The following is a 27852-nucleotide window of genomic DNA, read 5'->3' as shown; positions in this document are numbered from 1 at the left end:
CTCCCCGCACAGCCCACTGCAGCCCGGTCCTCAGGGGACAGAGTGCTCCCCGCACACCCCACTGCAGCCTGGTCCTCAGGGGACACAGCACCCCACACACAGAGCTTCGGGCCTCTGTGAGCGCCCACGTGCCCCCCAGGGCCAGGGTCAGCAGGGACCCCTCCCGCCCTCCACGCTGCCCCTGCAGCCTCCTCGGGGGCTGGCGCCTGGGAGTGGCCCCCTATTCACCACGGAGCCTCCTCCGCCCAGTGCCTTGCTTCGCCGGAGATAGTGTCTTTGATGCTCTTTTTCCACCGTTTCAGTTTTCTTTAATGTTTTCCCTTCACAGCAAACCCCGGTGTCAGAGCCGGGGCTGAGCGCCAGCTGTCAGGCAGTTTCTGTCTCTGTCATCTTAGCTGACGAGACCTACGCACCGCACGGCTAATATCAGCAGTTTCGTTTTTCCTGTTTTCCATTCATTAGAACAACATGCTTAGAGCGAAATGTGGTGAATGACCCAGTGACTTAACAAACGTCGGGGCTGGGCGGCCAGGCCGGGCTCCTGGAAACCCCAGGACCACCCCCAGCACCGATGGGCTTGGGAAGCTTCTGCAGGAGGAAAGAGGTGGAAGTGAGGCTGCCCCCCCGCCACTGCCAGGGTCCTCCTGAGAGCCGGCCCCCAGAAGCCCCCCATCCACTTAAGGCCAGAGGGACCACCGAGGGCGTGGGGAGGGGCCCAGCGCCCTGGGTAGGACAGGAGGCACGGGTCGCAGGAGGGCCTGGAGGAAAGAGCCCAGAGCCTCGCCGCCCACCTCCATTGGGGAGGTTGCCCACCGCCATGAGGGAGGTCTGGCAAGGCAGGGGTCCGCCCAGCACTCGCTGCCCCCAGCAGAGCGGGCTCCGGCAGTCCATGGTTCAAGCACAGTGGCGCTGGGACCTGGGCCCAGAGAGGGCAGGACTGGCCGGGGGAGGGGGACAGAAGACCCTCCTCCCGCCCAGGGGGGTCCTGGCTTCAGGAAGGGGCAGCAACACAGAAGGAGCCGAGAGCCTCCCCGGGCCAGGGGGGCAGACCCACCTCCTCCTCCTCCGGCCCGTGTCTCGCTCCTCTCCCCCTCTGTCTGTCTCGGTGCAGGGTGTCTCTCCCACCAGGAAGAGGGGGTGGGCTGGGGGCGGGGCCCTCCGCCCGCCCGGGACAGCTTCCTCTCCTCTCCTGCGGCAGTGGAGGCTGTGAGCGGCATGCCGGCGGGCAGGCGCCCTGGGCATGGGGACCCCGCGGGCGCTGTGGCCACTCGTCTGGGCCGTGCTGCAGCTGGGCTGCTGGCCAGGATGGCTCCTAGGTAGGTGGGCCGGGGCTGGGTGGCGCGGGGTCAGGGCAGAGCCTCCCCTTCGCAGTCTCCGGCCGGTGCGACCGGGCCCCCGAGGCCCAGCACGGCCCCCGGCAGGGTGCTACGTGGCCTTGGACCGGTGAGGGGCCCTCTCTGGGCTCCGACTGCTCACCTGCCGTCCTTGCCTGGGGTGGGCCCTGTCCTCGCCGAGGGGTGGGCCCCATCCCCCTGGGGAGCAGGCAGGAGGGCCCCGCTCTTGCCGGGAGGCCTGAGGGACGGGCGGACTCGCGCCCTCCCTGTAGGATGACAGCGCTGGTCTGCCAGAGTCCAGACCCCGGGCCCACCAGTGTTTTCCTGCGGGAAAACGGACTGGCCGTTTCCTTGAGGGCACAGGCTGGACGGCCTGATGGTGTTTCTGCAATTATGTCAGCGGGGTCCCAGCTCCAGTAACACCCATTCAGCCCCCATCCCCTCGTGGGCCTGGGCCGTGCCCCACTGGGTCTGTGACAGGCGCCCTGGGGCACAGGGCCAGGAGCGTCTGCAGGGCTTCCAGAAGGGGCCTGGCCCCAGCGCCCTGTACAGGCTGTTCCCCAGGAGGCCCTGCAGGCCCACAGCCAGAGCCTCGTGGTCAGGGAGGCGCCCCTCCTGGCTCCCCTTGCCCTCAGCCGCTGTGCCAAGCCCTGCCGGAGGGGACACCAGGGAAGGGGGCTCCCAGTCGGCCTAGGGCTGTTCCTCTGGACCTCACTGGGCTCCGGGGCCAGGGCCTTGGAAAGGTCACAGGGAGGGGTGGCAGCCCTGACCCCCTGGCCACCTGTCCTGGACTCCAGTGCCCAGAGCCCTTCAGGTGTCTGTGCCAGGCCTGGGCCTGGCCAACAGAGTGGGACAGCTGGACCTCCCTGCTCTCCTTCCTCCCCTGGACTTGCTCACCGTGGACAGAGCAAAACTCAAGGCTGTGGTCAGTGGTCCAGAAGCCTGTGGTCACAAGGTGCCCCGTGGGGAGCCCTGGGGGTCCAGGCACGGCGTGGGGAGGGGTGGAGACTGGGTGCGTGTCGCCCAGGAAGAAGGGCCGAGGCTCGGGTAGGGGTGACTTGCCTCCCGTGACTTGCTCCCCTCCAGGGTCCCTTCCCAAAGAAAGGAAGGATCAGAATGTTAAAGGGGTCGGCACTGGGGAGCTTGGGACAGATCCCTTAACTGCTTTGAGCAGAAATTTTCCCACCGCAGCTTGGGGATAAAATGCCACTGTACAGTGTCATGAGAACTCCGTCTTGTAAGAGCTGTCTGGCTCTGCCTGTGACATACTTTTTCTAAGTCAGATTCTTTATTTTTTTCAACTTACAATCTTGAAAACTATTTGAAAGATACAAAAAAGTACAGAAACACAGCGATGAACACCCTGCACCCAGCGGCCAACCACCGACCCTGGGTCAGTGTGCTGGGGCTGCCGTGGCGACCCCCACCCCAGGCTGGCCACGTGGACCTCAGAAGCCTGTGGGCTGGTGGCTCTGGAGGTGGGAAGTCAGAGGGGCCTCAGGGTCTCAGGGCTCTCTCTGCCCGAGGCCCCTCCCAGCCCCGGGCAGCGGTAGGGATCCCGGGTGTCTCTGGGCCTGTGGACACATCACCCCAGCTCTGCTCCGTGTCACACGGCGTGCTCCGTGTGCAGGTCTGTCCATGTCTTCTCCCCAGGAAGGACACAGGAGCGGCGCGTCAGGGGCCGCAGACCAACTCCTCATCTCACCCGATCCTGCCAGCAAAGACCCCGTTTCCCATAGGGCCGCAATCTGGGGGCTGCTAAACGCCTGGGTCTGGGGCCGCACAGCCCACAGCCCTCTTGGTGCACACACAGCAGTCACAGAGTCCCTAGGGCCCAGGGCGGAGGCCTCGCGGCAGGCCCACCGTTCAGACGCCCCTGCGTCGCGAGCCTGCCCTCTGCCTGGCCCCTTCCCGGATGAGCTGAGTCAAGGACCCCGCCTCCTCGGACCTCAGCAGGCGTCCCTCTCCCTGGCTCTGTTGGGCCCAGCATTCTTCTCTTCTTTTTGTAATCAAATCTCTATTTCATTTCCGATATGGAAATCCTTAGAATTAGGATGTTTTGAGGTAAAACTGGCATGCCTCATCATATTCATTTCAGGTATACCATGTAATGATTTCACACTTGTATATATTCCAAAACGATCATCAGAGTGGGTCTGGCTAATATCATCACCATATACAGGTACCAGTTTTCTCTTATAAGGAGGACTTTCAAGATCTACTCTCCTAGGTACTTTCAAATATGCAGCACATGTTATTAACCCTAGCCCCCATGCTGCAGATCACACCCCAAGGACTTATTTATACCTGGAAGTGGGTACATTTTGGCCGCCTTCACCCATTCGCCCACCTCAACCTCCAGCAATGATCGTCCCTGGTGGCTCGGTGGTAAAGGACCCACCTACCAACACAGGAGACACAGGAGACGCTGGTTCCATCCCTGGGTGGGGAAAATCCTCTGGAGGAGGAAATGGCAACCCACTCCAGTATTCCTGCCTGGGAAATCCCACGGACAGAGGAGCCTGGCGGGCTACAGTCCGTGGGGCGCATGGAGTCAGACATGCCTGAAGCAACTGAGTATGCACCTCTGGCAAATTTCAGTCTGTTCTTCGTACCCACGAGCTTCGATTTTTATCTTGCTTTGTTTTGGGTTTTTTTTGTTTCTTAGTTTTTTAGATTCCACATATAAGTAAAATCAAACAGCATTTGTCTTTCTCTGTGCAACTTACTTCACTAAGTATAATATTCTCCAGCTCCATCCATGTTGTCGCAAGTGACAAGATTTCATCCTTTTTTGTGGCTGAGTAACCCACTCCAGTGTTCTTGCCTGGAGAATCCCAGGGACGGGGGAGCCTGGTGGGCTGCCGTCTATGGGGTCGCAGAGTCGGACACGACTGAAGCGACTTGGCAGCACCAGCAGCGGTGCTCCACTGTATAAATGGACCATATCTTCTTTATCCGTTCCTCTGTCCATGGGCACTCGGCTTGTGTCCACATCTTGGCTGTTGTAAACCATGCTGCTATGAACATGGAGGTGTGTGTATCTTCCAAGTGAGTGCTTCGGTTTCCTTCACATGAAAACCGAGTGAAATTGGTGGATCGTGTGGTAGTTCTATTTTTAGTTTTTCAGGAACCTTCATACCTCGCACCAGTTTCCAGTTTTCTCCACATCCTCTCCGCCACTTGTTACCTCTAGTCTCTTGGATGACGGCCGTTCGGCAGCTGCGAGGGGCCGGCTCGCTGTGGTTTCTGTGTGCGTCCCGACTCCTGCTCGCCACCGATGCTGAGCGCCTTCCATGTCCCTGTGGCCCACCTGCACATCTTCTTGGGGAAAATGTCTCCTCAGGTCCTCTGCCCATTTTTTAATCAGATTGTTTGACTTTTTGCTATTGTTTTCAGAATTTTTTATATGCTCTGGGTATTAACCCCTTAGCAGATGTATGATTTGCAAGTACGTTCTCCCATTCGCTCGGCTGCCTCTTCAGCTTTTGATGGTGTCCTTTGCTGAGCAGGCGCCCTTTGGTCCTATTTTGACGGTGTCCTTTGCTGAGCGGGCGCCCTTTGGTCCTATTTTGACGGTGTCCTTTGCTGAGCGGGCGCCCTTTGGTCCGATTTTGACCCTTTGGTCCGATTTTGACGGTGTCCTTTGCTGAGCGGGCGCCCTTTGGTCCGATTTTGACAGTGTCCTTTGCTGAGCGGGTGCCCTTTGGTCCGATTTTGAAGGTGTCCTTTGCTGAGCGGGCGCCCTTTGCTCCGATTTTGACCCTTTGGTCTGATTTTGATGGTGTCCTTTGCTGAGCGGGTGCTCTTTGGTCTGATTTTGACGGTGTCCTTTGCTGAGCGGGTGCCCTTCAGTCCAATTTTGACGGTGTCCTTTGCTGAGCGGGCGCCCTTCGGTCCGATTTTGACGGTGTCCTTTGCTGAGCGGGCGCCCTTCGGTCCGATTTTGACAGTGTCCTTTGCTGAGCGGGCGCCTTTGGTCCGATTTTGACGGTGTCCTTTGCTGAGCGGGCGCCCTTTGGTCCGATTTTGACCCTTTGGTCCAATTTTGACGGTGTCCTTTGCTGAGCGGGCGCCCTTTGGTCCGATTTTGACCCTTTGGTCCGATTTTGACGGTGTCCTTTGCTGAGCAGGCGCCCTTTGGTCCGATTTTGACAGTGTCCTTTGCTGAGCGGGTGCCCTTTGGTCCGATTTTGAAGGTGTCCTTTGCTGAGCGGGCGCCCTTTGCTCCGATTTTGACCCTTTGGTCTGATTTTGATGGTGTCCTTTGCTGAGCGGGTGCTCTTTGGTCTGATTTTGATGGTGTCCTTTGCTGAGCGGGTGCTCTTTGGTCTGATTTTGACGGTGTCGGTGTGCTGAGCGCTGGTGGGTGCCCTTCAGTCCACCGATTTGACGGTGTCCTTTGCTGAGCGGGTGCCCTTCAGTCCAATTTGACGGTGTCCTTTGCTGAGCGGGCGCCCGGTCCGTCCGATTTTGACGGGCCCGTCCTTTTGCTGGTGTCCGGGGGCGCCCTTTGGTCCGATTTTGACCCTTTGGTCCAATTTTGACGGTGTCCTTTGCTGAGCAGGCGCCCTTTGGTCCGATTTTGACGGTGTCCTTTGCTGAGCAGGCGCCCTTTGGTCCGATTTTGATGGTGTCCTTTGCTGAGCGGGCACTCTGTCTGACGCAGCCCTGCGCGCCTATCTTGGGTTGTGCTGCAGGTATGGGCATTTCTGAAGGACCCAGGTAGGGCGTGACTGTCATTCACTTGTAGGAGGTCACAGACATGCTGGCCCTTCTTGGGGCACCTGTTGGGGACCCCATGATGGGGTCACTCCCTCCGGGTCCACTGCAAAGGAGAGGAAGGCGCACCTTTCCCTTTGGGATGAATTGGAGACCCAAGGCAGGGACCTCACAATCCATGAGCAGTGCTTTCAGCACCGCAGGTGGGTGTTGCCCACATCAAGCATCAGACAGCAGCTGTGAGATGCGGTCTCTGAGGGCACGCTGAGCCCTCCTCAAGGCTCACAGCCCATCACACCCAGTCCTCCCCCAGGCTCTCTCCCCGCTGACCCTGCTAGGGCTCAGCTTTCTCCTCAACCCTCTTCTCAAAGAGGAAAAAAGGCCTGGGGGCCCATCGTTGACATTCTACTGTTACAGAAATAGCCAACATTTAAACGCTCAATTCATAAATGATAAGAGCCGACTTCATAGGTGTTCCTACCGCAGAGATAAAGTGAGGCCCCGCCCCGGACTCGGGAAGAAGCTCGGCACCGCCTCCCACGCCAAGGCTGAACAGGGGGACACGTGCATCACGGGACCCAGGGCCCCCAGCTGTCCGCCGCCCCGGGCTCCCGCCCCGTCCTCCGTCTGCTCTGCGCTTTTTCTGGACTCTTGCTCAGAGGAGCCCATTTTTCTCCCTCTGGGGGCCGCCAGGTACCCCATGAGGGTCCGCTCTGTGACCCCACACCCCAGCCCGGCCCCCGGGGCCCCTGACAGCCAAGGCCCTGGGAGGCGAGTGCCCCGTCGGAGCTGGGTCCTGAGCACCCAGAGGGGACGGGCCGCCCACAATCACTGCCCCGCAGGCACCACCCTTGACTGGGCCTCAGGCCCGGCGGCCTCCAGCCCCGGCCTCCAGCCACAGGGTGAGGCCCGGTAGGGGTGGGGTGGGCATCTGGGAGGAGGCAGCGCTGTGCTGGAGGAGGGGCTGAGAGGCAGCGGGGGTTCGCAGGGTCCGGACGGAGCAGGGCCTTGTCGGCCACCAGCAGGGACCTGCCGTCCCAGGGCCTGAGCAGGCCGAGGGCAGCTGTGTAGAGACAAGGCTGGCAGCCCAGGGTCCAGCTCATCCAGTTCCGACTCCATGAGGCCCCACAAAACGTCACAGATGGTCACCGATTCCGGCCGGGGGGACTGCTGAGGGCCTGACCTGAAGGCGGGCAGGCCCCCCTCCCCAGACACGCGGCCCGCCAGCAAATGTCCACGCAGGGGTTCAGAGCAGGGGCCCTGCTGGGGGTGCCACGCAAGAGTGGGCTCACTCAAGGCCTCGGCAGGTGGGACAAGAGGTGGCGTGGGTGTGGCGGGTGGGGGCACAGTCTGGGAGGGCCAGTCTAGGGTGTCTGTGAAGCCCCAGACTCAGGCTCGCCGCAGGTGGGAGTCAGGGAGCACCGACCAAGGGCCATGTGCACAGCAGGGCTGGGCTGGGTCAGTGGAACCAGAGCCAGTGTTCTCAGCTCGGTACACCACCACCACCGCACAGCTTTGACCGAATCTGTGCTCAGCTTGCACGTAAAGCAGCAGGGCAGGGTTGGGAGGTCCTCCACAGAAGCCAGGAGCCGCCCTCCACAGGGGCTGGGAGACCCCAGGCCTGGAGGAGCATTGTGGGGGAGGGGCGCTGGGGCAGCTGTCCGCAGACCAAGAGCTGGGTCCAGACCGGGCAGCCACAGGCCTGCCACTCCCTGCCATGGTTCTCAGGGTCCCATGTACAAATCAGGAGCCACCCTGCACCCTCCAGCCACAGGGCGCCTCCTTGCGAAGGGGGCACCACATCGGCCTCGACTCCGAGGGGGATGTGACGGACATCTCCTAGGAGGGGTGTCATCCCCCCACCCAGCCAGCGGGTGGGTGAGGGCGTGTACACCCACGCGGGCGTGTGGGAACGTGCATGTGTGCGTGTGTCAGCGAGCAGGTCCCTGAACGTGATGGGGCGGCCCCCGGTGGGCCTTGGCAGGCCGTGGCAGGCCTGGTTGGGGGCGTGCAGGCAGAGCTCAGACCCACCCTCAGATGAGCGATGGCCCCGCTGGCCTCTGAGCGCCAGTCTCCGAGTTGTGGCAGTACATACAGAGGGTCTCTCGCTCACCGCCTGGTCAGCAGTGCCCGCCGTGAGGTGGGGGGTTCCAACAATGACCCTGTCCTGAGATGGAGCTTGTCCCCCTCCACGGGACGCCCCCAGGGGTTACCCACCCCCTCCCCCGCTCAGAGCAGGCAGGACCCAGGGTGCTGGAGCTGGGACCGTGGGGCTCGGACCTGCAGGGACTGGCAACTAGGATTCAGCAAGGGAGAGGGTGGAGGCCCTTACCACCTGGGGCAGGGGGCAGAAATGAGGGCCTGGAGATCAGAGCAGGCCCCAGGTCAGTACAGTCAGAGGACAGAGTCCCACCATGGAGCTGTCTGTGAGAGGTGAGCGTCCTGTCCCGGGACCGAGCGTCCTGTTCCCCGGGCTGAGCGTCCTGTCCCCGGGGACGAGCACGCTGTCCCCGGAGGCTAGCACGCTGTCCCTGGGGCGAGCACGCTGTCCCAGGGGGCAAGCGACCTGTCCCCGGGGGCGAGTGCGCTGTCCGCGGGGGCGAGCACCCTTGTCCCTGGGGCGAGCACCCTGTCCCTAGGGGCGAGCACGCTGTCCCCGGGGGCGAGCACCCTGTCCCTGGGGGTGAGCGTCCTGTCCCGGGGCCGAGCGTCCTGTCCCGGGGCCGAGTGTCCCGTCCCCCGGGGCTAGCGTCCTGTCCCTAGGGGCGAGCACGCTGTCCCCGGGGGCGAGCACCCTGTCCCTGGGGGTGAGCGTCCTGTCCCGGGGCCGAGTGTCCCGTCCCCCGGGGCTAGCGTCCTGTCCACGGGGGCGAGCACGCTGTCCGCGGGGGCAAGCACGCTGTCCGCGGGGGCGAGCACGCTGTCCCCGGGGCCGAGCATCCTGCCCCGGGGCCGAGCGTCCTCTCCCTTGGGGCAAGCGTCCTGTCCCCGGGGACGAGCACGCTGTCCCTGGGGAGAGCACGCTGTCCCAGGGGGGAAGTGATCTGTCCGCAGGGGCGAGCGTCCTGCCCCGGGGGGAGCGTCCAGTGATTGGGGCGAGCGTCCTGTTCCCAGGGGCGATCGCGCTGTCCGCGGGGGGGGGGGGGGCGAGCGCCCTGTCCCCGGGGGTGAGCGTCCTGCCCCGGGGGCGAGCAGGGCTCGGGGGCAGAAGCACGCGGCAGAACCTCCTCATTGGTGGGGCTGAGGGAAGGTGAGGGGCCGGGGCCGGGGGCTGTCCCTGCCCACCTCACGCCCGCTCTCCCCACAGAGGCCTCCAGCAGGCCCTGGAGCGCCCTCACCTTCTCTCCCCCCCGGCTGGTCGTGCCCGAGGGAGCGAATGCCACCTTCACCTGCAGCTTCTCCAGTAAGCCGGAGCGCCGTTCTCAACTGGTACCGCAAGAGCCCCAGCAACCAGATGGACAAACTGGCCGCCTTCCCTGAGGACCGCAGCCAGCCCAGCCGAGACCGGCGCTTCCGCGTCACGCCGCTGCCCGATGGGCAGCAGTTTAACATGAGCATCGTGGCGGCCCAGCGCAATGACAGCGGCGTCTACTTCTGCGGGGCCATCTACCTGCCACCCCGGACGCAGATCAACGAGAGCCACAGCGCAGAGCTCACGGTGACAGGTGTGGGCGCCAGAGACCCTAGCGCGGTGCAGGCCCCAGGGCTGGGGTGGGAGCCGCCAGGGCAGGGTGGTCTTGGGGTCTCCAGGCTTCGTGCAGGGCCTGCATCCCACTCCCAAGACCGCAGTGACCCCCGTCCTCGCTCTCCACGGCTGGAAGCACCCCCCAGATCCACTGTCCTTGAGGAAGGGGGCTGGCAGGGAGGCCTCTGAGAGTGACCTTGTGCTTGGAAGCCCTGCCCAAGGCCAGGCTTGGAGACCGCATGTGTGGGCCTAGGACTTGGAGGAGAGGACCGCTGGGTGCCCAGCTCTGATCCCTGTCCTCCGGCCCTGCAGAGGCGGTCCTGGAGCCGCCAACGGAGCCCCCCAGCCCCCAGCCCAGGCCTGAGGGCCAGATGCAGAGCCTGGTCATCGGCGTCACAAGCGTCCTTCTGGGGGTCCTGCTGCTGCCGCCGCTGATCTGGGTCCTGGCCGCGGTCTTCCTCAGGGCCACTCGAGGTGACGGGTCCCCAAAGGCACTGCTCCCCGCCTCTGCCCCCTGCCCCCTCCCTCGCCTCCTGCCCCAATCCTATCCCCTCTGTGTTCCCCATCAGGGAGAGGCTGGACTGGGCCTCCAGGGCCGGGGATCCCTTCGGAAACCCCTCCGCTGGGCCTACTGGATGCTGGCCCTCCCCGGGGCCTGCTCTTGGGAAGGAGGGGAGGGAAGGCAGCCCCCACCACGGCCGTCACCCTGGCTGGACCTCAGCCAAGGCACTGAGCTCTTCTAACTGCCGGGCACCCGAGGTGACAGCCGCAGTGACACGCCCGCGTGGGTGTCGTCTCGCCAGGGGACCGCGCCTCCCTCCCTCAGATGTGTGAGGGGACGTGCATGGACCACTGACGGTGCACAGCCGCGGCGGCTGGTGGAGGGCCGCTGGGCTGGGCCGCACAGGACGCCCAGGAGCCCGCCGGGCCCTGGGGCTCAGACAGCTCAGGTCCCAAGAGGGCTCTGGGGGCTGGTGGGGAGGCCAGAAGACCTGGCGCCTTTCTGGGGCCCAGGGACTCCCGAAGCCCCAGCTCACGACTGCAGGGCCTTGGGGCTCCCTGACTCGAGTACTTCCCTGCAGGGGGCTGCGCCCGCAGGAGCCAAGACCAGCCTCCGGTGAGTGTCCTTCCCTTCCCACCACAGTCAACCGGTCAACCGGGCGGAGCCGCCTCAGAACAGCCACGCCCCTCGCCCAGCATCACTGCCTGTTCCAGGAGGGGTGTGTGTGTGTGCGCTCGCAGGCACGCGCGGAGACCGGTGACCATCCCTCCCTCTCTCCCCTAGAAGGAGGGCTGCCCCTCTGTGCCAGCTGTCACAGTGGACTACGGGGAGCTGGACTTCCAGTGGCGGGAGAAGACCCCCGAGCCCGCGGCTCCCTGCGTCCCGGAGCAGACAGAGTACGCCACCATCGTCTTCCCAGGCCGCAGGGCGTCCGCCGACAGCCCGCAGGGGCCCTGGCCACTGAGGACCGAGGATGGACACTGCTCCTGGCCCCTCTGACTGGCTTCACAGGCTGGGCAGAGTCCTTCAGACCCTCCGCCCAGAGCCAGGGCTGACCGCGTTCCCTGGAGAGGCACGCGGTGGAGAGATGGGTGGGCCACCGAGGGCTTGAGGCCGGCCCACAGGGGACCTCCCGGTACCTGCCAGCACCTGCCAGCCGTGCCTGGCTCCCGTTTCAAGGCTTGCAGCAATCCGGGGGCAGGAAGCGTCATTGTCCCTAGGGGCAAGGGAGGGAGCCTCGCCCAGGACCCCGGGCCCAGCCCTGGACTGAGCTGCCTGGAGCCACCCTTATACACACCCACTGCCTCCCAAGGGAGCCTGGGACCTGGAGACTGTGCCGTGGCGCAGGCCGGTAGACCCAGCACTCGGGTTCCTCGAGGGGCGCATGGGGACGTGCACGAGGTCAGGGTTCCCCATGGCCTCTGGCCCCCTCAGGCCCGGAGAGAGCCAGGACAGCGGTGGGCCCTCTGCCTGCAAACACACCAGGCCTTCGTGCAGCCCAGGAAACAGGCAAAGGAGGGAGCTGGCAGAGCTGCAGTCAGCCGCTGAAACCCTCCTGGGGGCGCGGGGTCTCCATGCATCTGCACGTCTCCTGGACTCCCATTCACGGTGCTACTCAGAGGGGTCTCAGCCAGGCTCCCCCCAGGGTGCTGGGCAGGTCCCCTCCCGAGGCCTGCACACGCACTCCGACCGTGTGGCTAGGGTCAGCTCGGCCTGGGTGGGGGGCATGTATCCCATGCAGGGGTCCACATGCCCTGCCCTACTCTGTTACACTGTAATTAAAGAGTGAGAACACTCCAGGAAAGGCCCGGAGTTTCCCTGCTCGCTGTTGGGGGAGGAGCAGGGAGGGGCTGGGCAGGGCTGCAGACAGTGGAGGACACAGCACCGCCCCCTCGCTACCCAGGAGCACACTGGCCTCCCAGGCCCGACCCCCACACTCACACCGCGCAGGAGCTGAAAGCCCTTCCCCAGGACCCCGTCCAGCCTCCAGTGCCCTACCCCGACCTTATGCCATCAGCCTGCCCCCTGCACGCCCCCAACCAAGCTGCCGGGCCTGAATGTGCTGCTGCAGCCCCACAGGCCCCGCGTGAAGCCAGCAGCAGGTTCCAGTCTGTTCCATATGGCGGGGGATGCCCCTGACCAACAGGACAGACACCCCAACCCTGGGCCCGGAGCACAGAGGCCCCTCGAGCCCACACCTGTGCCTGCCACCCCCGGACTGCCCCGGGCCAGGGGAAAGAAACCGGGCCGGGATCCCAGCGGGAACACTGCCTGGGAAGCTTTGCCTGGAAAACCCGGCAGGTTCTGTGGGGAAACAGCTCCGGCAACAGTAGAACCCAGTCCGTGGCAACTGTGACGTTAACATCCAGAAATAAACGGCTTTCATACACCCAGCAAGAACCACTCTGAAGAAAAAGTGATAGAGAATATTCCGCCGACGACAGCACCCAGGCGTAGCTCTCAGGAGAACAGCGAGAAGCCGCAAGGGCAGCGCGGAGCACAGGCGTGGCACTGTCCGAGACGTCAGTTCCTCTGAATTTAACACGATCCCAGTAAAACCCACATTTCTGCAACTGTAAGGTTCACTTGGAAAAACAAACAGGCGAGTAACAGCCAAGAAAACCAGGAAAGGAAAGTGAAAGAAAAGCAGCGTCATCAGATCTGAAACTCGGGGTCCTTAAAGCAGTGGCGTTAGCACATGAAAAGCCAGGAACAGGGCCCGCGGGGAGCTCTTTCAGGTGGTTTAGGAAGTTTTAAGGGGGACCGGTCTTGCTCGCCCTGGCTTCCATCAGTCCCAGCCCCGTTGGACGCAGGAGGAAAACCGGCCAGAGCCTCACAGGGAGGATGGAGATGGCTTCCCAAGGTGCCGGGAAGAGAGGATGGGGAAATTCAAGTGTGAATTGGGGGAAACCCTGCAGCGTGGGAGAAAAATCCTCACCAGCACACTGGGGACAGTATTTAAATATCACGCAGGAGGCTGATACTCCAGTTACAGGAGACAGCAAGGTCACAGATACAGGGGGGAAGTAGGGGAGCAAATGACACGCACACGCCAGCCACGTGTCGCATGTACACATGTGCACACAGGGAAAGGATGCTGGTGTTCACTCAAAATCAGAAAACTGCAGGTCACAGCCACACCTGTGAACCAGCCAACGCGGAGAGCTTGCTCACACCCCAGGCGACTATGCCGGGAAGAGGCCCTGGTGTCACGGGTGAAGAACCTCGACACCAGAAGGGGCAGGGGGTGGGCTGACAGGGACGGAAGTCCCAGGGGTTCACCGTGCTGAGGGCAGACAGTGGGGCGGCCCGGGGAGGCAGAGGCCCCCAGGCCTGGACTCTGGGCGAACTGGCTCTGGGCCACCGTGTGCAGGGGTACCCAGCCCACGGTGCATTGCAGGCTGGAGCCCGGTCAGGAGCCGTGGGGGCCGCTCGAGCGTCAGAGACGCCACAGTGAACACTGAACATCTCCCTGATTCACACACTCTGAGCAGGATTAAAGACCTCGCGTTCATACTGATACTAGAAAGATTTCAAAGACAAAAGAGCGGGCAGCAGGGGGCCGGAAGTGGCCCGGCCGCGGGCGGGCAGAGCCGGCGCCTGGCAGCCTCGCCCAGCTCAGCGAGACCGAGAGCGGCGCTCAGCGCTGAGCATCCGCCTTCCCGTAACGCGGCCCCGCGCCCCACTCACTTTTTCCGTCCCCGCTCGCCCCGGCGCCCGGCACCGCGCCCACCCCCACCCACGCGGCCCATCGGGCCTGTCCCTGCAGCAGCGTCTGCGCGGCTCCAGAGCCGCCGGGTGGGGGAAGGGGGGCGGGGGCCTCGGGGCTCCCCGCCCCTCGCTGGAGACCTCCCGGCGCGGCCAGCCGAGCCCACCCTGGAGCCCCTCTGCCCAGCAGGACATCCCCCACCTCGCCCCCCGCTGGAGAACTCCCGGCAGGACACCCACCCCCCCGCCCCTCCTCAGCACCCCCCCCCCGACCTGCGCCCTCCTGACCCAGTCTGCTGGGCTGTGGGGGCCGCCAGATACCTCGGCAGAGGGGCCCCAGGTCCCCCGGGACTGCTGGCGGAGGGTGGGGCTGTGGCCGAGGGTCTCCAAGGGAACCCAGCTTAGGCCACTGAGGCGGGGCTGCCGTAGGGGCGGGGCCTGGGCCCTCAGCCCTCGTGGACGACGGCCTCTAGGGCCTGCGGTCCTGTGTGGACTGAGGGAGGCCCCTGCGGTCTGCGGTCCCCTGTGGATGGAGGGAGGTGCCTGCGGTCTGGGTGAGGTACCTACGTGTTTGGAGGCTTCAGAATGTGGGGACCCTCCTGAAGGCAGACACAGAGGTCGGGGGAGCCTCCCTGCGGCCCTGTACCTCCACCCAGATGGTCTGCCCCATTGCTGACGGGGGGCCCATGTCGGTAATCCCTGAGCCCCCCACTGTGGTCTGGGGCACACTGCGCCCACCACAGGTCAAGGCCGCCTCTGACGTGTCACCCCCTCAGCCCCGCACCTCAGGCCCGGTCATCTGAGCATCAGGAGGCTCTCAGCCGCCTGCTCCTCGGGCAGGAAGAGGCCCCAGTGGCTCTGAGCACACATCCAGGCAGGTGGCCCCAGCCTCCCAACTGCCCTGGAGATGCCAGCCCCTGGTGGCCTGGCCACTGGCCACGGGAGCCACACACCAGCCTCCCCAGGTCCCTTAACTCAACCCAGCCAGGGTCCCAGCTCCCCTAGACTCAGCTCCTACTGTTCCTTCGGGCAAAGCGTGGCTGACCTGAGGGCGTGATCTGGGAGCGGGAGGGGGTCCCCTTTGGGGTCCCTGCCTTAGGTGCAGCTGGACTACTGTTCCCCCAACCCACAGTGGCAAAATCCACAATCGTCTTCTGTTTTTATGCTTTTATATCAGTCCGAATTCCAAAAACCAACTATCAAATTCTATTATTTAGTCACTTAAAACCTAAATTAATTTTAAATTCTGTCCACCCACATTCACAGCAGCATTGTTTGCAGTAGCCACAGGATGGAAGCCACCCGGGTGTCCCGACTGACGAGGGATAAACAGAGTGCGGCCCGTCCACACGACAGAGAAAACAGGGAGGAAGTTCTGAGCCGTGCTAACTGTGGATGGACCTTGAGGACACAGTGCTCAGTGACATGGGCCAGACAGAAGGGGATGGACACCTGCCGCCTGCTTACCTGCAGTGCTCAGAGCAGCCAACCGTAAAGACCGAAAGCAGACTGGCAGGTGCCAACAGGTGGGGACGAAGCGGGGGAGTTAGTGTCCAGGGGGGACGGTCTCGGTTTAGAAAGATGCAAAGGCTGGGGGCCCTGGCAGAGACTGCTTCCCCGCCTCCACCAGGCTTGGTGGAGGGGGGCCTGCAGAGGACACGGAAGGGAAGGCACACGCTCCCCTCCCCCATGGATCCACGCAGGGACAAGGGCACGCGCAAGGTCACGGTCGCCTGGGAAGGGCAGGGTGGGCCACTGTGTGCCCACCAAACGGGAACAAGGAAAAGAGTGTGCCAGACAGCAGCCTTCTCATTTGCAGGCACAGCATGTGAACTACCGCTCCTTTTAAGAAAATAGTCTGCTATCATCTATTAAAATAAAAAACTACGGAGATTTTTGCTCAATCACCCCCACAGTTGAGAACCCATCCTGCAGAAAGGAGAGTCTCGGTTTGTAAAGATAGACGTTCAGAGGGGCGCACTGCAGCTTTGTCTGCAGCAGCAATAATAATCACAACAACATGTGATTGTCCCCCTCTGCATGTGCCCAGCAGGAAACAGGCTGGCCCAGGGCACGGCCCTGCTCTTGAACCTGTAGAGCCAGCAATGAGAAGGCAGAAGCCAGGATGTGAGTCTGTGCTGCTGTCTGGGCTCCACAGGAAACGGACGCAGGATGGAGGTCTAGTGAGGGAAGTGGCCCCGCGCTAGCCCCAGACCGCAGGGGCAGGCCCAGCCCAGCACGTCCTCGCGAGGGCCGCCAGCTACCGGGCCACAGACACGCAACCGCTCCAGTCGGGCACAAAGAGAAGCACCTCTGTGATCTTCCAGGCTACTCCCTCCTTTGCGAGCCCCAGGAGGGGAGCGGGCCGCTGTCATCTTAAGGGCAGAAAGGGGTGGGGAGAGACTCTGAGTTGACTGATTAAAACAAGCACTTGTGGCCATTGAAATTGCTTTAATCACACGCAGTGGAAAACATTCAAAAAAGAACCATGTGGGAACCACCAAATGGATGGCAAGCTGGTTTCTACCCCAACCTGTGAGGTCATCACAAGCCGCTGAGCTTCAATTTCCACATCTGGAAAATGGAAATAATACCCACTTCACAGGGGGGTTAATTTTATTAAGTGGAACGGAACATACAAAGCATGTAACACACGGGAAACCTTGCAGATCTTTTCTCCTTTCCCCTCTGTGCACATACGGAAAAGGAGCACAGCACTGGAGTCCAGGAAGACAGAGGGAGAGAGAGAGAGGAGAGAGGAGACAGAGAAGGAGAGAGAGACAGACGGGGGGGGGGAGGGAGGAGAGAAGACAGACACACGGCTGTTAGTCGTTCTGCTGGGCCCGACTCTGCGACCCGCCAGGCTCCTCTGTCCGTGGCAAGAATACAGGAGTGGGTAGCCTTTCCCTTCTCCAGAGAATCTTCCCAAGCCAGCGATCGAACCTGGGTCTCCTGCACGGCAGGCGGATTCATTATCATCTGAGCCACCAGGGAAGCCCAACCAAAGGGGCAGGAGGCAGTAGCTTCCAGCCAGTTAATCCCAGCAGAGACACAACTAGTGAGCTGGAAGAAAAGTTAAGAGAAACTAACCAGAATGAAGCACAGAGACAGTAAATGATGGAAACACACACAGGAGAGAGTCAGACGCGTCCGCGAGCAGGGCAGCATTCAGGCCCGTGGGCCCCAGAAGCGCTGCAACGGAACCAGGCACCCAGCCAGTGACTGTCCTGGTTTCCTGTGGCTGCTGGGAGGAAGTCACAACGGCACAGCTCTGGGCCCCGCTGGGCAGAGACGGAGCGTCCTCCGTCCATCCTTCCTGAGGCCCCAGGAGGAAATCTGCTCGTGGCTTTTCCCAGGTCCCAGGGGCCACTGCAGCCCTGGCTTCACAGCCAGCCTCCTTCTGCAGACCCAGCGCCACAGACCTGCTGCCCCTCTGACCCCCACCCTGCTTCTCAGAGCCCTGGGGTAACAGCCAGCCCGCCCATCAACCCAGGGTAATCCCCATCTCAAGGCCCTTAGTCTCGGTCGTGGGGTCCCTTTGTCACAGAGCTCACAGATTCCGGGATGAGGACACTGACGGCTGGGGGAGCCCGGATCCTGTCTACTGGACCTTATGCCTATTTCAGGATGGAGGTCCTGCTGGTCCATTGAGATCAGGAAGGGAAACGGAAGGAATAACACCGGGAGAAAATGACAAAACAGACAGTCTGCACCAGAAGCCCAGGGAGGCCCGACCCACCTGGGGGCCACACTGCGGCCATGACGGAGCTGGGGATGGCCCAAGGGCTGGTCCGTAGAGTCCGGTAGAGGAAGGAGGCGGCCAGCAGAGCGCAGGGCCATCCTGAGAGGCCTGGGTCAGAGCAGCCTGGGGGTGCAGGGAAGCGGGCAGGTGCCGGGAGCTGGTGAGGCATTCCACTCGTGACAAAGGTCATGAGGAAGGAGGCTCGGCATACACAAAGGCGGGATCGAGCCTCAGGAGTCCCCCGGATATTCTCGAGCATCTACCCCCCAAAAAACCAGAGTCTGCCTACTTTATTGCTTTGTGCTCTCACCTCTGACTTTACTGGGGGCTGTCCCCCACCACCATCTCGCTCTCTCTGTCAAAGAGTTAACTTACAGCTCCAATTCATAAAGTTCCTGGGCAAGTAGGAGTGTTTAAATCCAAACCCCTCAGATGGCTCTCTAACTCGCCTGACAAGTTTACCTGGACTCCTACAGCTATGCATACGATTGTTTACAGTCTCCCAGCCTCCAGAGGCACGGGAAGCTTAAGATATTCAAATAGCTTAGAGCCTCTCAGAGAGTTAGAAACTGTCAGAATAAGACTAGTAAAGGATTTCATTGATGAACCAATGCTTGTTGCCAAGTTTTCACATCCCCTGAATTGTATCCTTGAATGTGTATTAATTAATATAGTTGGTATGTAGAAAAAATAAGTAGTGGCCTTGGTGTTAGTAACTTTAGACCCTTAAGGTAATGAATTCTTTCCTTTGTTGTAAACCCATTACACATCCACCCTATAGGAATGCAATTTTATCTTTGGAAGATGGCGCCAAACCTTAAAATAATTACTCTTAGAGAAAATAAGTCTTTGTTGATAAGTCCTTGTCAAGAGTCATAAAATGTTAGTAGGCCTTCTGGCCAGAAGATGATGTAAATCACCTAAACCATTTGTATACGATAAATTTGCAGGAAAGAAACCCTGGTTTTTGATAAGAATCAAAGACTGCTGACTTTGCATCCCCTATTATCCTCTATGTGTAACTTAGGGTATAAAAGCCCCTGTTGAAAATAAAGCTACGGGCCTTGCTCACCAACGCTTGGTCTCCCCATGTCATTCTTCTCCTTAACTTCCGGCTGAGTCTCCATGTGGAGCGTGGATATCCTCTGAGACCACTTATTTGCCTGGGCTTCTAAGACCCACTCGAGAAGGTGTCTAAGGTGGGGCACCTTCCGCTATTTGAGAGGGTGCCTGCGGCCTCCGTGGTCAGAGCTAACCTGGTGTCACGGGTTATATTGATTTTCCGCGTAAACCAAGCTACTCAGCTTCTTTTCTCCACTGAATTTTCCTACTGAGCTATCCTCATTCTATTACTCTTTATATCTCTAATTACCATTTGAATAGGTCGCCGACGCCGTCTCCCCTTCGAATACCCTGGATCAGCCGGGGCTGGACCTCGGCAGGCAGGGAGCAAAGGGGCAACTCCTGAGGACTGGGGGCCCTGGGGAACGGGGAGCGGGGCACTCACCCAGGACAGTCACCTGGATCCGCGAGCAGGGCCAAGGCCCCACGTGACCCCCTGCAAGCCAACAGCGGGACCCAGGCCCAGAGATCAGGGCGAGCCTGGCCCAGATGAGCCCCCTGACAACAGGGGCCTTGAGCCCCCGGCACCAGACAGACCGGGCTCAGGCGGTGCAGCCTCAGTGCAGAGAAAGCTTTGGGGGGCCCGGCCGTCCTGAGCCCAGGGACGCTCCCCATGGCCTGTCTCCCTGCCCGAGGGTGTCATTCCCTAACCCAGGCCCGCAGCAACAGCTTGGACAGCAGAGAGCCAGGACGGGGCCAGCAAAGGGAGCCACAGCTCCAGGACGGCCGGGTCAGTAGGGCCAGCTCTGCCGGCTTGAGAGGACTCTTGCTCTGGCTGGCCTGCGTAGGTGGAGGGCTCACCCAGAAGAAGGCTGGCCATGTGCCTGCGGGACCAGCTGGGACACTGGGCCAGGACTCAGAGGCATGATGGTCGGGGCTGGCCCAGAGCACCCTGGCGGGATAGCAGCAGTTTCACACGAGCAGCAGGTATCAGTCACCCCAGTTCTGGAGCCGGAAGCCCCCCGTCAGGTGGCCCAGAGATGTGCTCCTTCTTGAGGCTCCAGGGAAGGTCCCCCTGCCGCCCACCACTGGGGGCTCTGGGCATCCAAGCGCCGTGCACCAGGCTGCTTCAGTCCCGGTCTCATCCACACAGGGCTCCCCCAACCGTCCTCTCCCCCATGAGGGTGCTCCCCCGACCATCCTCTCCCGCCCTGAGGGTGCTCCCCCGACTGTCCTCTGCCCCCCTGAGGGTGCTCCCCCGACCGTACTCTCCCTCCGTGAGGGTGTTCCCCTGAACGTCCTCTCCCCCCCAAGGGTGCTCCCCAACCATCCTCCCCCACGTGAGGGTGCTCCTTCGACCATCCTCCCCACCATGAGGGTGCTCTCCTGACCGTCCCCTCCCCCTCCATGAGGAAGATCCCCTGACCGTCCTCTCCCCCTCCTCGAGGGTGCTCCCCAACCGTCCTCTCCCCCTGTGAGGAGGCTCCCCTGACCATCTTCTCCCTCCGTGAGGGTGCTCCCCAACCATCCTCTCCCCCGAGGGTGCTCCCCCGACCGTCCTCTCCCGCTGGGAGGAGGCTCCCCTGACCATCCTCTCCCCCGTGAGTGTGCTCCCCCAACCGTCCTCTCCCCACCGAGGGTGCTCCTCCGACCATCCTCTCCCCTGTGAGGAGGCTACCCCAACCGTACTCTCCCTCTGTGACGGTGCTCCCCGACCGTCCTCTCCCCCAAGGGTGCTCCCCCGACCATCCTCTCCCCTTCTGAGGGTGCTCCCCAACCGTCCTCTCCCTCTGTGAGGATGCTCCCCAACTGTCCTCTCCCCCCATGACGGTGTTCCCCCGACTGTCCTCTCCCCCCGTGAGGATGTTCGCCTGACTGTCCTCTCCTCCTCTGAGGGTGCTCCCCGACCATCCTCTCACCACGTGAGGGTGCTCCCCTGACTGTCCTCTCCCCCCGTGAAGGTGCTCTCCCGATTGTCCTCCCTCCCGTGAGGGTGCTCCCCGACCGTCCTCTCCCACTGTGAGGGTGCTCCCCCGACTGTCGTCTCCCTCCGTGAAGACGCTCGCTCCTGCTGGCCCCCTCTCAGTCCTGATCTCAGCTGCGTCTGCACACACCCACCCCTGCTGCCAAACAAGTCACAAGCTGAGGTTCTGGGGGCTGCGGGGGCATGAATCAGTGCAGGACACCAGCCACATGCACCTGTGACCTCTGGGCCTCCGGAGAGCCCCACCTGCCCTCCATGCTGGTTTCTGGGGCTTAAACCTGAAAACGGAAAAGTGGCCTCAAGCCACTGCCCCAAGGCAGCAGGTAGAAGGGGTGTTCTTCCAGGGGGCTGAGGCTGCTCGGGGGTGGGGGGTCACTGGGTGCACACGCTCAGGGCTCTGAGGGGCCCCAGACCCCCATCCCACCGCTGCCTGGAGCCTAGGGGTGACCCCAGAAAGGGGGCGGCCCCTGCAGGGGGCTGACAGTGAAGGCAGCAATGGGGGGGGGGGCGCCTCCTGGCTCCCAAGAGACTGGCTGTCCTGAGTTCCTTGGGGACCCTTGGGCCCTCTGCTGCTCCGAGGTCTCCTGGACACCCCCAGTGTTGGGAAGAGAGTGCAAGACATTCATGCTGCCCAGAAGCCAGCCTAAGGAGGTAAAGGACGCCCCAGAGGTGCTCACCGTGTGCGACTGGCCACCAGGGAAACCGAGCAGCCCAGAAGGTCCCTGCAGGGCCCTCCACACGGGGCGTCGGGGCCCGAAACGCGGCCAACGGGGAGGGCAGTGAACGGCAAGCTAAAGTGAAGTCACGCTTTGCAAAAAGAATTTCTTCAAGAAAGAAATGCCAAAGAGATAATCATAGTTGTGGGGTGAGCAAGGGAATCTGTGTGCATCACTTTTTTGTTTCCCAAGTTTTCTAGGAGTGTATTTTATTTCTATAACCGGAAAGGCAGATGTTACAAAGAAGCGCAAACAGAAAGGTGCTGGGCGGGGACCCAGCCAGGGTGGGCAGCTGCCCCCGCCCCTCCCCCGCCCCCGCCCCTGCAGGCAGCTCTGGGGCGGGGACCCAGCCAGGGCGGGCAGCTGCCCCCGCCCCTCCCCCGCCCCCGCCCCTGCAGGCGGCTCTGGGGCGTTTCCTCCTCTGGCCTCACGGAGTTTGGCGAAGGCGGGCAGACTTTGCAAATGGGATCCGGGGTGTCTAGAGCCCTGGGGACTCTCCCCAGGCTTCGAAGTAGAAAGAACTGAGGAGAGACGCCCCTGGACAGACACGGAGGACCCCTTTATTTCTCGTCCATAAGCCAGAAAGTCGTGAGCCAAGCAAGGTTAAAGAGGAAGGCCGCACTGACAACTGAGCCCCGTGTGCTCCACTAAGAGTCCCCGTGCCCCCTCCCACCCCAGGCCCCCAGCCCGCGGTCAGCCTTGGGAAGAGGCTGGCGCGGGCCACCTGGGGGCAGCCCCCTGCCCACTGGACCTCTACTCCCGCCTCCCAGCGCCCACCACCCCGTCCCCCGCCCTGCCCCTGCTGGGCACCAGGGCCGGGCCCAGACAGGGACCCATCAGGAGGGCTGGCAGCGCCCCGCAGGCTTGTCTCCAGGGCCGGGGTGCAGTCCCCCTAGCCTCACGTTCTCCAGGACCTCCTGCAGGGCAAACATGCAGAAGGAGGTGTCCTCACAGGAGACCCTGGCCCCACTCTCGAGCAGACAGGCGAAGGTCGGGACGCCCCCAGGGGCAGGCCCGATGGATGCCAGGTCCGAGTAGCCACTGGGGCCCTGGTGGATGACCCAGGGCTCCATCCAGCTGTGGGGGTCCAGCGGGGACCGGCTCAGGCGGACACCCATGTGGAGCCGAGCCCTGCGCCCCACTGGGTGGGAGTACAGCAACCACGTGGGGCTCTGCGACAAGGCTGCAAGAGGTCCCGGGAGCACTGAGGCCCAGGAGCCCCAGTTCTCACCAGGCTCCCTGGGGCCGTTGCCACAGCCCTCCATCCCACCCAGCCCCCCGCCCCCACGGGTGTCTCCAGTGCCCTCCTCTGGGGCCTCCCTGGCCCCAGGACAGAGGTGCGGAAGGCGGAGGGGGTTGCTGGTGCCCGCGGACCACCCCTCATCCTTCCACCCGCTGGCGGGCGGGGCCGGGAAGCCCACGATGCTGCCCTGGCAGCCCCGGGCGGTCTCAGCCAGGGCAGGCACCAGCTCCCCGGGCAGGAAGGAGGTGCCCTCGTCCACGCTGAGGGCCTGCACGCGGCTGCCCAGGGGGCTCCGAGCATTGCAGTAGAGGACGCCACCGGCCCGCCCGCCGTCCACCGCGGCCAGCTGGCACTCGCCCGAGCGCAGGCTGGGCACGAGGCCCCCGCGCTGCCAGGTGCGGCCGTGGTCATCACTGTAGAACGCGAAGGACTGGGGGCGGGTCCTGCAGATCCGGCCGAAGCACTCCCGCCGGACCACGTGGTAGGTGTAGGCCGGCACCAGCAGGCGGCCAGAGCGCAACTGCACGCCGTGGCCAGGCCCCACGGCAAACGTGGCCCAGTCTGCAGGAAGGAGGGGCCCAGTCACCCCAGGAGGGGGCGGCTGTGGCCGCAGGCAGGCAGCACCACCACCCCGGGGGATGGGGAGGATGGGGGGCCAGGGCCTCTCATTAGGGGACAGCTCGGGAGGAAGCCCCCACCCTCCGCTCCTCTGGGCCCCTCCCCCAGGCTGGATAAGCCTCTCGGGTCATCAGCAGGAGCTGCGAGCCTAGACGGCCCTGGGCTGGGCTCTCAGAGGGTCAGCAGGTGGCCGGTCCCCAAGCATGGATGTATGGCCACTGGTGGTGCCCGGTGACCCAGTGTGCCCAGGCAGAGGGGCAGCTGAGGGTTGAAAGGTCTAGGCAGCCCCTCCTAGCAATGAGATCGAGTCCCCTGGGGTGGGGTCCACACCAGCAGAGAGCTCCCACCTGCCAGAGTGTGAGTGACCCCTGGGTCATCACCCACAAGCCAGGGGCAGGGTGGCCCTAGAGGGCAATGGGTGGTCAGCCCTCAGGGAACCGACAGCAAGAAAACAGGAAAGCTCTGGGGTCAAGCCAACCTGCCCAGCTGCAACCCTAGGCGGGCGGGGTGGGGGGCGAGGCCGAGGAGGAAGGGGTAAAAGAGTGGCTGTCCGAGGCTTGGGGCCAGCAGGCTGGCGCAGAGGCTCAGGAATGCGACGAGCCCGCTGGGCTGAGGGTCCCAGGCACAGGGCCAGACGGCGGGGCAGGTGGTGTGGGCGGCGCTGGGGCTGGGAGCTGGGCGAGGCGGATCCTCCAGCCCGACACCCCCACCAGCCCCGGGTGCACACCCCGCCCCTCGCCCCTTCGCAGGCCCGGCCGCGCCCACCTACCCTGCTCAGCGCTGCCCACCGCCTCCGCCGTGAGGTCCCGCGCGCCGCCCCAGCTGCGCCCCGCGTCCCGGCTGGTAACGCAGCAGAGGCGCGCGGCGTTCCTGCCCGAGGCGATCTGCGCGGCCTCGGAGGTGCGGCCACGCACGGCGATGAAGAAGAGGAAGACCGTGGCCGTGCGCTCATCGTGCACGGGGCAGGGGTTCATGGAGCGGTGCTCGTCCAGGGCCGCCGTCCCCAGCACGCGCGGGGCGCCCCACTGCGGGGAGGGGCCGAGCCTCAGTCCCGCGTCTCACATCCGTCCGCGCGGTTCCCGAACCCGCCCCCCAGCGCGCTCACCCGCACGGAGCCCCCGGCTAGCGTGCCGGTCCTCTGCACCAGACGGTGGGCGTGGGCGTCGTCGGGGCTGAGCCTCTGCTCCGCGAAGGCCAGCAGGATGGGCCCCGGGGGCGCGAAGAGCAGCGCGGGCACGCGGTAGGTCAGGCCCGTCCGCTCGCGCTGGAAAAGGACGGTCCGCGCGGGGACACGCGGGGTCCCCATGCTCTGCGGGTGGGGCGAGGACCCTGGGTCAGCGGGTCAGCGGCGGGGCAGTCCTCCAGGCTCCCTGCTGGTCCCTCCAGATGGGCAAGGGTTTTCTGCTGGTGCCGGTGTCCCACCCACCTTCCCGTGCCCACCCCAGAGACCACCCTGTCCCAGGCCCCTCACGTGCCCCCCTCCGGTCCAGGACAACCACTCCCTGACGACACTGCAGCTCAAATGTCTTCCTCTCCTCAGCATCACCCAGGGAGAGGGAGCTGGTTGGTGTCAGAGCCCCTGGACCCTGCCCACCCACGTGCTTGCCTCCATGACAGCGCCCGCCCAGCAGGAGGCTGCTAAGGGGACAGTCAGGCCCCAGGCTTTGGGATAAAGAGGGGCTCAGCGTCCCCAGACAGAGGTCCCTTGACCACAGGAGCCCTGCAGACACCACATGCAGAAGAGGCTGCGGAGGGACATGAAGCTCGCTCATCTGCCCCACACACCTGCTTTCTGGAGGCTTTCTGGAGGAAGACAGCCAGGCTGCTGCTCTCAGACTGGGTTCCGCAGGGCCAGGGGACTCGGGGGAGTGGCCAAGAGAGGTAGGGGCAGCCTGCTGACCCAAGAAGGGGCCCTAGCTGGTCTCCTGCACATGAAGTTCCCGCACTCCAGGCCCCAGCAGGGGAGGGGACCCGCCACCCTGCCCCTAAGGCTCCTGAGCAAGGCTGGGGGTGCGGGAGGCCCAGCAGAGATGCCCCTACCAATAGGCACCCCCAAATAGCTCACACGTTTATCCGCAAGAGAGCCAGGGGCGGTACAGGCTAGCGGGGTAGTGAGAGGGACCCCAAGGAGGCCAGAGAGGTCACCACGCTGCGGCCCTGCCCTGCCCGCTCCATGCAGAAAGGAATCGAGGTGGGGTTGATGGTCTGCTCTCAGGGGCAGGGCTTTGAACTTGAAGAGCCGCGGCTCCCACACAAGGATGGAGGAAGATCCGTGCCCTCCTTGACGGGTCCCCAGAAAAGGGAGCACACTCAGGGGAGAAGCCAGGCTAGGGGTGCGGTGAAGAAAGGGGGGCCTCTGAAGCCCAGAGGGGAGGCACAGGGGAGACTGCTGCCCCAGGCATTGGCCACCCCCAACAGGAGGGAGCATCTCTGGGTTCAGCCACCATGCAGAGGGCCCCTTCCGCAAGGCTGTCTGACCGCAGCCCAGGCCCCACCGGCCCCTGCCCTGGGCCCCTAGCCCCACGAAGCCTGAATCCCTAAACCTTGGCTGGTCTCCCAGCCCCGCTCGCCCACAGGCCAGGCTCCTGCAGGAGTGACAGCGTGGCCTGGGCAGCCTTTGCGGGGGCTGCCCCGCTCCCAGGAGGATGCACCTGAAGGAGGCTCGCGAGGGCGGGGCCTCGGGTGGGCTGCCCTGCGCCACATGGGATCTGGCTTCCTGCACAGAGTTGGGGGGCCCCGGCTGCATCCAGGAACAGGACTGAGTCCGCTCCCCTCCCCGCAGCACAGAGGGGTCCCGGGTCGGCGACGGGAGCGAGGGGTGTCTGAGCAGTGGAGGCCTGAGGGCCAGACACGCAGCGGTGACCAGACCGGGTGCTGAGGCGAGGTAGTCCCGGCACAGCGAGGCCGGCGCATCCAAGGACACAGTCGGGATGGAGAATGGGGCGACCAGGACGAACGCACACACTTTCATGCCTGAGGTCCCCCAGGCAGATATACACTTCCACTCCGTTCCACCTCTGCCCAGGACCGCCTGCCCCTGGGAGGCTCACGGGCAGCCGGCCCCGCCCCGCCCCCACTGAGCCCTGCAGACCCCGCCCCCACTGAGCCCTGCAGGCCCCGCCTCACTGAGCCCTGCAGACTCCGCCCCCACTCAGCCCTGTGGACCCCGCCTCACTCCAGGCCTGCCCACCCCCCGCCTGGGGGCGGTGCCAGAGGATCGGCTTCCTGCGTCCTGGAAGCCACGGGCCACCCCGTTCTGCATCCAAAGGGCGATTGTGCCCCAGCAGGAAGCAGGTGCCGGTGCCGCGTGCCCCGCAGGCTGCATGGACACAAGGGGACATTCTCTCCCCTGGGGACCCCGCGGAGCCGATGCCAGCAGAAGCAGGAGGCGCGGGCCCCGCCCCCGCTGCGGGCCCAGGCAGCGGGAATGGAGGGTCCAAAGGCCCGCTGGCCAGTGCGCCCCCTGCACAGAGCAGGAGGTGCTGCAGGGCACCCAGGGCCCCAGCGTCCGGGCCAGGCCCTGGGTCCCTGCAGAGCCCGAGTCTTGGGGGGCCCCTCAATCTAGGCAGAGGATCAGGCCCGCCAGCTCACGGCCCAGCCCGGTTGGGCCAGTGCAGCAGGCTCCAGGCATTTGGCTCCACCAGGATTGCTGCGCCCCAGCGTTCAGGGGAAACAGCGCCCATCCACCCTCCCCAGCGTGGACCTCCCCAGGGGGGATGCATCACAGAGCGGGAGACAAGGCCTGGGGAGGAGAAGCGACCTCCAAGACAGTCTGGGAGCCCCTGGGGGTCACTGTGTCCAGGCAGGACCCGCCCTGCAGTCCCGCAGCCAGTCCTGCCTGGGCCCCACCCTGGAGCTCGAGCCAGCCCGGACCCCTGCCCACACCCTCCAGGCCAGCACACTGGTCCTGTGGCCTGCCTGCAATGACACACTCACAGGAGAAGGTCACAGGCCCTTTGCACTCAAGACAGGCAGACCTGGCTGCCCCTCAGGATGGGTCTCCGGCCTAACCCAGGTGTCCCGTGCCCTGTCCAGGGCGAGGCCTCAATTACAGACACTCCTGCCTGCTGGAGTGTCGCCTCCAGGCCATGTGAGCAGCAGTGCTCGCTGGGCCCCAACAGGCAGGTAACACCCATCCCATCCTCTAAACCTACCCGGGGGCCCTTCAGGAAGTCGTCCCATGGAGGAGGGGACCCTTGTCCACAAGCCCATCGCCCCCACCCCAAAGAGGGGCAGGTCCCGAGCCCCAGGCCCGGGGTATAGGTGAGCGGAGAGGGACTCACCAGGACAGCAGACCAGCTGTGGGGTGGCCGCAGGAGCGCCTGCCTCTCCGACCCGCTCCCAGGGAGACAGAGCCCACTGTGTGGCCAGGAGCCGGGTGCTGGCCGCGGCCCAGGGCTGCGTCAGGGCCCAGAACCGTCCCACCAGCTGCGTGGCTTTGGCACGGCAGAGACAGGGTGGGGGGCGAAAGGCCCGCGGGAGGGGACGCGTCAGGACAAGGACGCCCGGGGCTCCCCTCTGCTGACTGACCAGCCT

The 27852-nt window shown here is 63.7% G+C and overlaps 2 protein-coding genes across 2 annotated transcripts; one reads left to right on the top strand and one right to left on the bottom strand.

Moving 5' to 3' along the window:
- The first annotated feature begins 1162 nt into the window (after positions 1 to 1162).
- Positions 1163 to 13964, top strand: PDCD1 (programmed cell death 1). Its single transcript, XM_070368693.1, is given in 6 exon segments — positions 1163 to 1316; positions 9364 to 9460; positions 9462 to 9721; positions 10054 to 10215; positions 10824 to 10858; positions 11027 to 13964. Coding segments are annotated over 6 exon segments (846 nt in total). The 5' UTR covers positions 1163 to 1240; the 3' UTR covers positions 11243 to 13964.
- An 8327-nt stretch (positions 13965 to 22291) lies between these two features.
- Positions 22292 to 24622, bottom strand: NEU4 (neuraminidase 4). The gene is made up of 3 exons (XM_070362595.1): positions 24422 to 24622; positions 24086 to 24341; positions 22292 to 23259 (listed from the first exon to the last, which is right to left on the bottom strand). Exons 1-3 carry the CDS (start codon positions 24620 to 24622, stop codon positions 22292 to 22294), a joined length of 1425 nt encoding a protein of 474 aa, XP_070218696.1.
- Positions 24623 to 27852: the final 3230 nt, after the last annotated feature.

The sequence above is a fragment of the Bos mutus genome, chromosome 3 (genome assembly GCF_027580195.1).
Source record: "Bos mutus isolate GX-2022 chromosome 3, NWIPB_WYAK_1.1, whole genome shotgun sequence".
Taxonomy (NCBI): domain Eukaryota; kingdom Metazoa; phylum Chordata; class Mammalia; order Artiodactyla; family Bovidae; genus Bos; species Bos mutus.
The sequence above is the reverse complement of the archived record's forward strand: the minus strand, read 5'-3'. Positions and strand labels throughout refer to the sequence as shown.

Bases quoted from the DNA above. Each gene is read 5' to 3' on its own strand.
- NEU4 (XM_070362595.1), bottom strand. From the start codon at position 24,622: ATGGGGACCCCGCGTGTCCCCGCGCGGACCGTCCTTTTCCAGCGCGAG. The intron at 24,342-24,421 runs GTGAGCGCGCTG...CCCTCCCCGCAG, and splicing joins TAGCCGGGGGCTCCGTGCGG to TGGGGCGCCCCGCGCGTGCT. The intron at 23,260-24,085 runs GTAGGTGGGCGC...TCCTTCCTGCAG, and splicing joins GGTGGGCAGCGCTGAGCAGG to ACTGGGCCACGTTTGCCGTG.